The 13,060-nt window shown below is 43.7% G+C and overlaps 1 protein-coding gene across 1 annotated transcript; it reads right to left on the minus strand.

The window, feature by feature from the left end:
- Window positions 1-5,020: 5,020 nt before the first annotated feature.
- GPR150 (G protein-coupled receptor 150) lies at window positions 5,021-9,259 on the minus strand. The gene has a single exon (XM_004769913.3). The coding sequence runs from the start codon at window positions 9,009-9,011 to the stop codon at window positions 7,713-7,715; it is 1,299 nt and encodes a 432-aa protein (XP_004769970.1). The 5' UTR covers window positions 9,012-9,259; the 3' UTR covers window positions 5,021-7,712.
- Between the last annotated feature and the right edge of the window lie 3,801 nt (window positions 9,260-13,060).

Raw genomic sequence — 13,060 nt, forward strand, 5'->3', positions numbered from 1 at the left:
ATTATCCAAATCCTTTGTTTTAATGTTACCTTCTCAATGATCCAGGCTAAATTCTCAATCAGCCGTATCCTTCCTTGCTTAAAGAATGAAATGAAATGATAGATGGCTTAAAGTACTTTCAGGAAGAAAGAGAAACAAAAATTTGCAGGCACAATTGACACTTCCTATCTGGGATGAAGTTATAAGGAAACCCTATAGTCTCTCCTGATGGTTAAGTCTATGTATCAGATTCACTGGGCCAAGGAATGCCCAGATATTTGGTTAAACATCATTTTTGAGTATGTCTGTGAGGGTGTTTCTGGATGAGATTAGCATTTTAATTGGTAGACTGACTAAAGCAAACTGCTTTCCCCAATATGTCTGGGCATCATCTAATCCATTAGGGGCTTCAGTAGAACAAAATCCATTAAGGGCTTCAGTAGAACAAAAGAACAGACCACCACGCTGGAGAAAGGGAGAATTCACTCTCTCTACCTGACTGTGCTGGCATATTGGTCTACAGCTCTTCGACTGGAACTATATCACCAGCTCTCCTGGGCTTCTAGCTTGTAGACAGCACATCACGGAATTTCTCAGCCTCTATAATTGCTTGAGCCAATTCCTTATAATAAGTAAATACATGTGTACAGACACACTATTGCTTCTGTTTCTGTGGAGAATCTTGACTAATATATTCCTTATACCCACTTGGATGGCTTTAGAGAAGACAACAACTCAAACTGATTAAACAATGAGAAAATTGACTACTTTGCCTAAGAGTCTGAGGTTGGATGACTCCAACTTGGTTAATTCAGCTGCTCAACTACATAATCAAAGACGTGGTGGTTATCTTACAACACAAAATTTGGGATAGGTTGTTGCATAACAATAGATAACTAGAACATGTTGGTCTGGGACAAAATTAGGATTGTTTTAGTAAGGCAAGAGAATAGTGGATGTTATTGTGGACAGCTGCAGAGCCTGCTCCATTTCTGATGCTGGCTCTTGTACTGATGATGTTCATGGACATTGGGTTTCTCTAACATACTTTAGATTTCTTGTTTTTTTTTAAACAAAAAGTGTCTCCTGAGGTTAAGTGACATCCTTTGGGGCTAATAAAAGACATCCCTGGGTGTCTGGGTGGCTCAGTCAGTGAAGTATATGCCTTCGGCTTAGGCCATAAGGGGATCAAACCCCACCTAGGGCTCCGTGCTCAATGGGGAGCCTGCTTCTCCCTCTCTGCCAGGTTCATGCTGTCTCTTATTATCTCTGTTGCTACCTCTCTCTCTCTCTCTCTCAAGTAAATAAATAAAATCTTAAAAAAAACAAAAAAAAAACAAAAAAAAACAAGACGCCTCCCATGCATGATTTGGTTCAGACATTTTGGACCTAGGATCCTTCCTCAAGCTTCTGAAGAGTCACATTCTAGACTTGGTCCATCCAAATTAACACTAAGCTCCTCTGGAAACAAAGAAGCCCTGTGGAACAAAAAATGAGAAGCAAACCTATTCTGTATTCTACTCTAATACAACCTTAAAATATAAGTTGAGTTAAAGGCTAGCTATAATAAGGAGAGTCACAAAATTCAGTGACCTAAAGAAATTTATTTCCCTCTCACATAATCTTCTGTCCAGTTTAGTCTGTCTTTGTCTCATAAGCTCCAGAAAGGACCCAGATTTCTTTCATCTTGTTGCTCTGCCACCCCCTAGGATGTTGTCCTCATCTGCATGGCTAAACCTGATCACTGGTACATCGTGGTACATCATACTTTCCAGCCAACAGGAAGGGGAAAGATAACATGGAGGAGCCCAAACCCTGTGTTTTAAGCCAAGTCTGGAAGCCAGCCATGTCACTTTTGCCCACATTCTGTTGCTAGGAATGTGGTCACATGGCTCTAACTGGAGGCAGAGGAGGCTGGGAAATGTAGTCTCTGACTGAGCAGCCAGTTAAGAAGGGGAAAATGGATTTTGGTGAACAGCTGGCAATCTCCACCGTTTCTAGCAAGTTAGTTCTTTACTTGGATAATTTGGAGGCTAAAATGATGAAACTCTAATTTAATTGTATAGTTTTTCTGAAATGCATTTAATTCTTCGCATAGCCTTTTTTTTTTTTTTTTTTTTTAAATCTATCATGTTGTCTCCCACCTTACCTCGTGTGTCCAGGCTGTGGCTCTAAGAGACACATCTTACATAAAGCAAGACCTGTATCTTGGGCTCAGATGCTTACTCCTTGGCTGTTACCTGTTCAAATGACAAACAACACCAACGTCAATGAAGAAGCCCTAGAACTCTTTGACCATGGGCAAGTTATCCTTAGCCCCAGTTTTCTTATCTATAAGGTAGAGAGGATTATGATATATCACTTTAAGTTGTTGTGAGGATTAATTAAATTGATGCTTGTAAAGTGCCAAGCTTCATAGAAATTATTTAGGGCAACTTTGTTGGGGCCCCTCTCTCTTGGGAGGTTTGTAATATATGTCAGTTCTATCACTCAATAAACTTTGCTTTGCTACCCACTGCTAAAAAAAAAAAAAAAAATTTTAGCTATCATTATTATGGTTCTTATTATTTATCTTATGGGTATTTTCTAAGGCACACAGTAGTACCTTACTTAATAAAACCATACCCAGAACCGCCAGGGTTTGGCAGTAGATTTTACCACATGGAATAAGTGTTGACTTTTTCCCTTGAGCTTGATATTCTCCTTGGGATTCTCTGCACTTCAAGTTAGTGTGAAGTCTCATCAGATTACATGGTGAGCAGTTAAATAGCCAATTTGACATGTGGTGGAAGGGTAGAACCCATATGGTCTGATATCTAGGTCATTTGACTTCCATTTTCAATGTATCCAACATCATTTTACTACTCACCATTTTACTACTCGGACATGATTTAGTCATTTAGTGTGGCAAAGCAAACCAACCCCCAAACTCAATGGCTGTGAATTCTTGCCTCTCACAGGTCTGTGGGTTGGCTCAGCAATTACTCTGTTTGTCTCCCCTGGGCTCACTCATGTGGTTGCATTTAGCTGGAGAGTCAGTTGGGAACTGGGTTCCGCTATGATGGCTGAGTATCTGGGCCTCCCTTTCCATATGCTCTTTCATTCTGGGCTTCTTCATGCAATGGTGATGTTAAGGGCAGCTTTTCTGAGAGGACAAGCCCCATGTATATGTGCTTTTCAACACCCTGCTTGACTACTGTCAAGGTGGGTGACATGACCAAGCCCAGACTCTGTAGGAAAAGATTATACAAGGGTTGCATATCAAGAAGAGTGATTCACTGGAGGCTATTATATAATTACTCCAACCCATTTTGTGGTTGTCAATTCCAGGTTTGGCCAACCAGTAATAATTGGTCCTAAGTTTCCACCCAAAACCTAAATTTTAAATGGAATATATATCTATGATAAGTGATATGTATTATATATATATCTAAAACTTCATTCGTACTTTGCACATGTGGCTCTTTAATAAATACCCCATGAATGAATGAATGAGTCATATCACTAATGGTAAGGATTTGCAAATGTCCTATAACATTAAAAATTGTAGGTTGAGATTTCTCAACAAACGCCTTACCATGAATGTTGGTTTTTCATAGAATGCAAATTTTTTAAATACAAGAGGTACATCTTTGATTTTCTTCCCTTTGCCCCAATATAGTGTCAAATATGGTTCTTCAATACATAGTGGCTAATGGGCTAAATAAAAGTACACTTGGAATGTTCTTATTTCTTTGATAAAGAACATGCAGTAAGCTAAAATGAGACTGTTTTTCTTGCCAAACGTCTTCAATTAGAGGATGCTTGCTGTCACAAATAACAGAAAATCCAGCTCAACTGCCTTAAACAATAAGAAAATGGACATCCAATAGGCATAGTCTGAAGAGACAGACTGACAGGCTCCCCTTCCCATCAAGTATTTTACATTTTTACCTACATCAGTCCTATGAAGTAGCTAATATAAACCCCATTTTTCTGATAAGAAAACCAAGACTCAAAAAAAAAAAAAAAAAAACGAAAGAAAGAAAGAGAGAGAGAGAAAAGAAAAGAAAAAAAAAAAAAGAAAGAAAGAAACCAAGACTCAGAAAGATTCAGCAAACAGCCTAAAGTCACACAGCTACTAAGTGGTAAGATGGTAGAGATGAAATTTAAGTCCAGGTCTGTAGGTTCTAAAGACTGATCTTTTCATTATACAGCCTCACAACTTAGCAAAACATCTGTTTAATTTAATTAGACTTCATTTTCATTATAATATCTTCCCATTGATCAAGTTCAAACATTTTAGGAATGGGGGGCGGTGGCTCCTCCAATTTTCGACTTTTGTGTTTCCCAGGAAGCTTCCTAGGAAGCTTCGAAAAAATCTACCTCCTCTTCCACAAGTCAGCTCTACTATTCTATTTTTAGTAAATGAGTTCTAGCTAGTCACAAATTGTGGTTTTAGTTCCACTCCTGGCTGTTTGCTACATAATCTCTGCTTCAAATTATGTAATAGGTCATGTTTACTTATTTTAGCTGTATGTTACCATGCAGACAGTTATTTTTTTTTTTTAAATATAGAATTCTTTGTATCTAGGCTTTAAAGTTCTGGTGGTGACATTTACATTGTCGTGTATATGAATAGTGCCTCCTAGAGCCCTATAGTCTAGGCCTGTGTGTGGCAGCTTCATTAAAATCTAGCTCCAAGGGGAAATGTGCAATGGGTGAGGGTATGTTATTTGATTCCTCCTCAATTCCAAATGCATGGTCTGGTTTCTCCTCTAGTCATATACTATTTGGGTGATACTGGGAAATAGATCAAGTTCAGGGTCAACTGTTCACATACCTTTGCTGTGAAATTTGAATAGTATCTCCCACTCAAGCGAGAGTCTAAATTTAAAATAACCTTTGGGGGCTTCCTTGATGGGGACAAAAATGAATCTTTGAGCTGCTTATAGCAATGCAGTTTCTGGGGATTAAATTCTGAGGTGATGCTCTGAATTTCTTAACCTACAAGTGCCTCTAAAGATGAAAACGAAGTCACTTAGATCTACCTTCAAGTGTCAGATTTAGTTAAGATTAGAGAAAGTTCCTTAGCCATGGAAGTATTTCACTATGAATTGGGCTTAACCAACTCTTCCACATAATTTCAAGAAAATATAGTTTAATTTCAAATTAACTACATGCATATGCATTCTGTATTTTTGACCCAGATGGAGATGTCTCATAATTTCTAGATGGCACAGATGAAAATCTCTAATAAATTATAAAAATCAACCCCCAGTTTGGCAATTGGATAAAAGTTTAGACTTGCCCTCCCATAAGCATTTCCTCTTCTTTTCTTAAAAGAAAAAATGGAAGTCTTATTTTTTTTTTTACTCCTTTACCGTGCAACTCATATCTTCAGCTCCATGTCTAGGCCATCTTGGTGGCCCCATTTCCCTTGCGGTGGTCTGCTTATGGATATATGATATAGTTCTGGCCAATGAAACATGCAGGAACATCTGCTCAGGATGTCTGTGAAATGTTTCTTCTTTCTATAAAGAGTTAAAGAGAGAGAGAGAGAGAGAGAGAGAGAAATTCTTCCTTCCTTTTCTGGACATTGTCATATATGAATGTGATGCCTGGAACTGTAGCAGCCATTTTGTAACCCCAAGGGATACAGACCATAATGTCAAGTCCACCAACTCAGGATGGCAGAATAGAAAAATGAAAAGGAGCTAGGTCTTTGATGATGAACTTATGAAGCTACTCAATTAACCAACTTTGGAATGGCTCTACCACTGGACTTCTCGTTATGTGACAAAATAAATTTAAACCAGCTGAACCCATTTTTCTGTTAGGGTGTGCTCAATTGCAGTAACAGAAACAGCAACTCAGCTGTCTTAAATTCTTGGTTGGGAGCATTCAAAGTGACACACCAGGTCATATTTTGAGTCTCTCTATGCTTCTGCCTCGACCCCTGCCTTTGCCCATTCCCTGTTTCCCATTAGTTGGTCATCATTGGAATGACTGCTTCAGTCTCTGAGATTGTCAGATGTTCTTTTTCAGTGACCCAACACCCTGACTGGAACCCTTATGAAAGCACATGTGCTATCTTGCAGTAATTGTCAGATTGATTTTAAGGTCTTTGAGGAAAGATGTGTGTTATTCATCTTAGTATTCCAATGCCTAACACATTGCTTGGCACAAGATAAGGAATTAGTGTTTATTAATAAAGAAAAATGCCAATGAATAGCCCATGCTAATGAATAAAAATAATGTCATGAAAACAACTGTGTTCTCTTTCTGGCTAACTTATTCTTGGTATATCACACTCCATAGTATCCTAAGCAGGGAGGGGAGGATTAAAAAGATGAAGGAAAACCTTTAACTCCAACATTTTTTGACACAATTTGGGCAAAAGGTAAATCAAGCTTAGAGGACATTTTGTAAATCTTGTATCCATTCTATCATTGCCTGACTCATATGATGAATTATTCAACAAATATGTGTTGAGTGTCTAGTACAGGTCAAGCATTGAGACTCTGGGATACCTCAGTGGAGTAAACAAAGCCCTCAAAGACAATTGGCTCTGCAAGTGAACTCTAGCAATCATTTCCCCTTTCTCCATCTTAGTTTGGCATTTGTGCACCAACAGGAAGCACAATCATGGAAATCTTGCAGATTCTCAGATGAAAGACACTGGTAAACATGTGGATACCGTGTTCGTAAGTGCTGCCACTTCTTTCGAGAACCAAGGACAGTTAAGAGGAGGAGGTCACTGATTAAATCTGCTTCTTGCCTTTGTTCTCAGCGACCCCCACCAACAGGCATTGCCTTCATTTTTTAAAAAAGGAGTTATATAGATACTTGCAACATGGGGAGGGTGCAGCTTTCTTCTCAGCCACAAATTTCCATGAGGCTCCATCTGGGAGTGAGCCCACCACCTCGGTGTTTCGCTTTTCTAGTTTGCTGGGGACTCTGCACTGAGAGGCTCCACCTGAGCACAACACCTTAGATGTAAAGGCTAGTTTAGGCCCGGGCACAGTTTCCTGCAGAAACTGGGTGTGTTTGGAAGGGTCTAAAGGGAAGCTTTTATGTGTCCCTCCTACAACTCCCAGCTTCTATTAAAGTGACTAGAAATAAAGTCCACACTGATTTTCTTCTGGGAAAACACATTACCATGGGGGAAAAAGTACTAATTGCTCTGTGGGTATTGTTTTTATTTTACAAATACTCTGGCTTTGCAGTGACAGCACGATTACATTTCTGACAGCATACTGGTAAAATCTCCACGCTCCTCAGGGAGAGCAGTGCGGGGATTTTTCCTCCTGGAAAGAAAGGCAAATTCTCTAGTCTCGAAGGTACACTTGATTTAAACACGACTCAAAATAAGTAAAAACGGATGATAGCACAGCAAATAATGAAAGCTTGACAATTTAGCTAAACCAAAAGATCCTATCCAGAACACTATGGGAGCGTCAAAGAGAACTGCAAAAATAACTCTGTATCTTAGACTGTTTTTTTACAACTTCCCAGTGGCTCAAACTCTCTCGTCTCCAAATTGGGAAATGTGAGAAGAACCGAAAGGAAGAGAAGAAGCTGGAAGAGTAGGAAAATGTAAACATTAGAAAGAAAGAGTTTAGGATGGGGACAGCTTCAGGGCCAATATCGGAGACTCTCCTGCTGGTTTTGATCTAGATAGAAACGGGCCAGCCTCGTGTTCCGCGGAGGCTGTGTGGTGGTGACAGATGACCCGTCTGGCCATCGAGCAACTAGAAAGCGCTTTCGCAGGAACAGGGCAGCGGCCGGGGGCGCGGCGGGGGTGGGCGCAAGCCGCCCTCCACCCGCTGCTCGCGTCTAGCGTGGTGGTAGTGGGGGTGGGGCCAGCGGTGGCGGTGAAGCGCTTGGTGGCCCCCGGCCCCCTCATCGTCCTCCGCTCTTCCCTCCCACGAGCAGCAGAATGCGCCCAGGCGCCTTCGCAGCCGCCGCAGGAGCTGGCAGTCGCCCGCCTGGAAGAAGAGGTAGACGAAGGGATTGAGGGCGCTGTTGGCCACCCCCACGAGGTGCAGCGCCGCCGCCAGGTCCTCGGTCTCCCAGTCTCCCACCTGTCCGGACGACCACGCGGCCGCCAGCCGTGCGGCGAAGTAGGGAAGCTCGCAACTCACGAACAGCAGCGCCAGCGCCAGGCTCATCTTCAGGCTCTGGACCTTCGCGCGGGGCAGCGCGCTGGGCGCAGGGGCGCGGCCGGGAGTCGCCGACCAGGGCGCTGAAGGCGGTGGGGCGTGGGGCAGGCGCTGCCACCAGGCGCAGAGCAGGCGGCTGCATGCTACGCCCATGACCGCGACCGGCGCCAAGAAGCCCGCGACGGCCTCGTAGAGCGCGTACACCTGCAGGTGCCAGCGCGGTAGGGGCGCGAAGATGTCGCGGCAGCGACGCTCGCCCGGCCAGGTACGGGCGGCAGAGGGCGCGGCGGGAGGCGGCGAGGGGGCGCCCCCGCGCACCACGAAGGCGGGGGGCAGCGCCAGCAGCAGCGCCAGCAGCCAGCCCAGCGCGGCGAGGGCGCGCGCGGGCAGCGGCTGGCCCTGCGGCCGACGCAAGGCGCGCTGGCGTTCGAGGGCAATGAGCACCACGAGATGGGCAGAAGCGCCGCGGCCAGACGCCTGCAGCAGCTGCACGAAGCGGCACGAAAGGTCTCCCGCCGCCCGGCGCGGCTCGCCCAGCAGCTCCCAGGCCAGCTGCGACAGCGCTGTGCCTCCGCTCGCGTACAGGTCAGCCAGGGCCAGCTGCACCAGCAGGAAGTCCATCTTGCGACGCTTGGGACCCGCCCAGGGCCCGCCACCCCCGCACAGGCGGCACAGCACCGTGGCGTTGCCGGCCACCGCCACCACCAGGATGACCCCCAGGAAGACCAGGCGGATGCTGCGGCTGGGTGGTCCGGGAGGCGGCGGCGGCGGCGGCCCGGGCACTGGGGGCCCCTGTCCGGAAGTGAAGTTGAGACCCCAGCCAGGAGAGACAGGTATGGAGACGTTGGGCGCCGGCGAGAAAGTTGAGGGGCCGAAGGGATCCTCCATCCTTAGCCTGGGGGAAAAGGAGGTACGGGAGCGGGCGGGCAGGGCGCGGGAAACCCAGGTGGAGTCGAGGCTGCGAGGGGCACGACGCCTGGTCTACGAGTTCCCAAAGTTAGTTGAAAAGGTGCGCACACACAAGAAAATGGATTCGGGTAGACTTGCGCTTAGTTGTTTTTATAGGTGGTCCTCGTCATTTGTCACTCAAATGTGGGTTGTACACTCGAGCAACACACATGATTCTTATTCTCCACCTTCTCCGTGTCTCTCCACCCAATCCCGCTGGATGCCCCTCCGGTCTGCGGCGGCTCCCACCGTGCGCTCTCCGAAGCCCCGGAGTACAGAGCTCTGGAGCCTCTCCGGCTCGCTATTTACGCGTAGAGCACAGCGGGGCAGAAGCTCGCTTTGCCTGGCCTTTGGAAAAAGCTCCTGTTAGCTGGGACCAACATACCAGAGAGGAAGGTTCTGACCGACATTGTACCTCTCAATATGGTTATGGATTACCAGTAGGCGGGGGGGGGGGCAAGGGGGGAGGGGGGAGAGAACAGACACTAGTTTTCATTAAAAAAATAAAACAAAACAAAAATTGGGAAATGCCATGGATCAGCATGTACTAGCATGAGAAAAACAGGATACACAAGAAACCCAACAGCGTTTGGGGCAAAGAGGGGCCCACTAGATGAATCTTTGATAAAGATATGCCTTCCTCTGGCCAACAATGAGAGTATTTACTTGCAGAGAGCTAAAGTGATGATATTGCTTGGCATTTAGGAGGAGCAGCGATCTGCAGATGTTTCAAACACTCCTCATTACTAAAGCAGTGGATCACAGCTGCTCTCTCAGCGATGTAAAATTCACTGCATTAGTCTGAAGAGGGCATTAATAGGTTTTATGCAAATGGCAGTACATTTGTTGATTCTTCTCTTAATATTTCCATCCAGTGACGGATGTGTCATCATGGCTCTTCATTCTCTGTTTTCCAAGCAGATGGAAGTTGCTGGGAGGGAGGGACTACGCCCCCAACAAGCCTAGAGAAAAGGTGACTAACAAAATGATAAGACGGCCAATTTTTAAAAAAGAAATCCAAGTCACAGGAAATGGTTTCGATTCAATGCTGTCTCTTTTATTTTACCCCTATCTCCTCACAAACAAATTTCAGTTTTCCTGTTGGAAGCAGGATGGACCCTCCACATGATCTCTGTGCAAGTCGATTTCCTCGTCCTGGCATCTGCTGGGATTCACTGTCCCAGGCTGAGGACACACTTGGCAATTTAAGCTGCTCCAGAGAAAAGGGTGGTGGGTGTGGTTGACAGTCCTTTTCTTGCCTTGAGGAACCCTAATTCCCAAACCAGTGTCCTTTGGCCAGAGAACTTTGTCACTTTTATTATCCTCTCCCCAGTGCTTAGCACTGGGCTTGACCAATCTAGATATCAGGAAGAATGTTTCAAATTGCTGAACTAATGGATATATGATGCATTTCAGAGAACTTAGAGCAAATGTTCCTGCTTTGACGATAAATCCATCAACCTGAGGAAAAGAAATGTCTTTCATACCTAGGCCAGTATCATCCAGACGGGAGGCTCTGGAGAGATGGAGGGAGAGCCATTCTTGGTGGAACGCTTAAAAGAGAGGTAGAGCTAGAGCCCTGGGAAATCAAACTCAGGGTTTAAATTTCACATTCTCCCCTCAGAGGGTTTTGCGGAGGCCTTTTTCTTTGTAACATACTTCATTCCAGCTTATGATCATCTTCTTCCAGGCAGCTCTTTCTGAGCAATACCCATAATTCAATGATTTCTCTAGCCAATATCAGTTTCATGTTTCTCAAGATAATTCTATAATTTGTCTCACTTTGGTGAAATGGTCTCATATAACAGGACTCTACCAGCAAAATTACATTCCACACAACTTATCATTACTAAGACCTGATAAATCATTGACTGAAAAAAACTAATTCTTCTCAAGACAATACATACACCTCGTTTGGAAAGTCCACTAGAACTAGAGGGCTGGCAACAACATAGCTTTCCTGTCTACATATCCTCACTTCTCCCTTCCATCTTCTGAATGGAACCAATTTAGAATCGATTTGCTGTTTCTTCTGGCATTTACTTAATTCCAGAATTCTAAATAGCAAATGCATAAAGTAGTAACTATTAGCTTCTCATTAGATAATTTCTCCTTTCCCATACTTATTACAGTAATATTGTAATTTTGGGTTAGACCTATATTTAGTGTATACATTATTATGAAATATAAATATTCTCAGATGAGTGTTATAGATATTATGAATATCATTTTCTTTTTCTTGAAATTAATTGCGTTGAATTTCATTGTCACATAGCTAATTCTTCCTATACCTCTTAGTCCCTCAGTTCAGTTTTGTAACATAATGTAACAATTGCAGTTTATTTTTCTTGGAAATTTTCTTACCAGAGACCTCCATCCCCACCCCCTTTCCATGTGGGTTGGTTTCTCTCTAGGCCTACCATACAACTATCATCCTAGAGTGTCTGTTTGTCATCATCACTGAAACTCTGCCTTTCTTTTGGGTTGGAATTCTTGTTTCTTGAATCTCTGGTCTTTTTTCTTGGTTTCTTTCCCTTTGGGTAGAACACATTATCCAACATGTCATAAGGTTAAAAAAATGGTGCAGAGGCTGAGGACATAGCGGTGGGAGTCTTGTAGTCACGTAGAATCAGTGACGTTGCCCTCCAGGACAGATGTTACCCAGGCATTTCCCTTTACCATTATCCTAGAGACTCCTTTCACTATCTCATGCTGGGTTTCCTGCTTTCAAATTTCATGTGTATTTTGTTTTTGGTTTTTCTTCTTGGTTTATTTCCCTGGTTGAGTAGAAAGCATCCTTCAGTGGCTTCTTGAGAAAGGATAAATTTTGGGGCTCTTGCATGTCTGAACATTTCTTTATTTTACTATCATGCTTAACTGATAACTTGGCTGGGGTTAAAATTCTGCACTGGAAATGCTTTCCTTCTGAATTTTGATGGCATTGCTCCATTGCCTTCTGGCTTCTAAGTATTTGTGTTGAGAAGCATAAAGTCACTCTGGTTCCTGATTTGTGTAAATGTGATCATTGTTTTTTCCATTCTAGAACTTGATTATTCTCTTGTCTGTTACAATTTCCCAAGGATGTGTTTAGTTGGATCCACTGCATGGGTGGTATTTAACTGCATTATTTCTCTAGTGGCCTTCAGTCTAGAACAATTGCCCAGCCTTTATTTTTCCTTTCCTGACTCTGACAGATCTGAAGAGTCCATGACACATGTTCAGTAGAATGTCTCTAAAGTTGTATTTGTTTCCACATAATTAAATTTGGATTAGAGTTTTTGATCTGAAATACTATAGGGCTAATACTATAGGGCTATCATATTATCAGTCTAGTTTGTCTCAATACAAACTAGATGTAAGCTTGACATACGTTTTTAACACATAAGGTTTTGGGCTCTGTGCTTATTCTTCAGAAGTAGCCAGTCCATGGCCACTATCCACCTGGTCCACTGGAGGCGCTCCATTAGATGTCTAGCCTTGCCCCCCGTCTTTCGCATGAGGGCTGCTAGAAGTCCATGAAAAAAAGTTCATGGGAGTTTCCCTTGTGTGGGGGGCTCCCAGAATCTCTTTTTTACTTTTTTATTAACATATAATGTATTATTAGCCCCAAGGGTACAGGTCTGTGAATCACCAGGTTTACACACTTCACAGCACTCACCATAGTACATACCTTCCCCAATGTCCATAACCCTACCTCCCTCTCCCTAACCCCCTCCCTCCGGCAACCCTCAGTTTGTTTTGTGAGATTAAGAGTCACTTATGGTTTGTCTCCCTCCCAATCCCATCTTGTTTCATTTATTCTTTTCCTACCCCCCACGCCCCCCACGTTGCATCCCCACTTCCTCATATCAGGGAGATCATATGATAATTGTCTTTCTCTGATTGACTTATTTCGCTAAGCATGATACCCTCTAGTTCCATCCACATCGTCACAAATGGCAAGATTTCATTTCTTTTGATGGATGCATAGTATTCCATTGTATATATAT

Source organism: Mustela putorius, unplaced genomic scaffold (genome assembly GCF_011764305.1).
Source record: "Mustela putorius furo isolate JIRA1106 unplaced genomic scaffold, ASM1176430v1.1 tig00537350_pilon_pilon_pilon, whole genome shotgun sequence".
Lineage (NCBI taxonomy): Eukaryota > Metazoa > Chordata > Mammalia > Carnivora > Mustelidae > Mustela > Mustela putorius.

Bases quoted from the DNA above. Each gene is read 5' to 3' on its own strand.
- GPR150 (XM_004769913.3), bottom strand. From the start codon at position 9,011: ATGGAGGATCCCTTCGGCCCCTCAACTTTCTCGCCGGCGCCCAACGTC.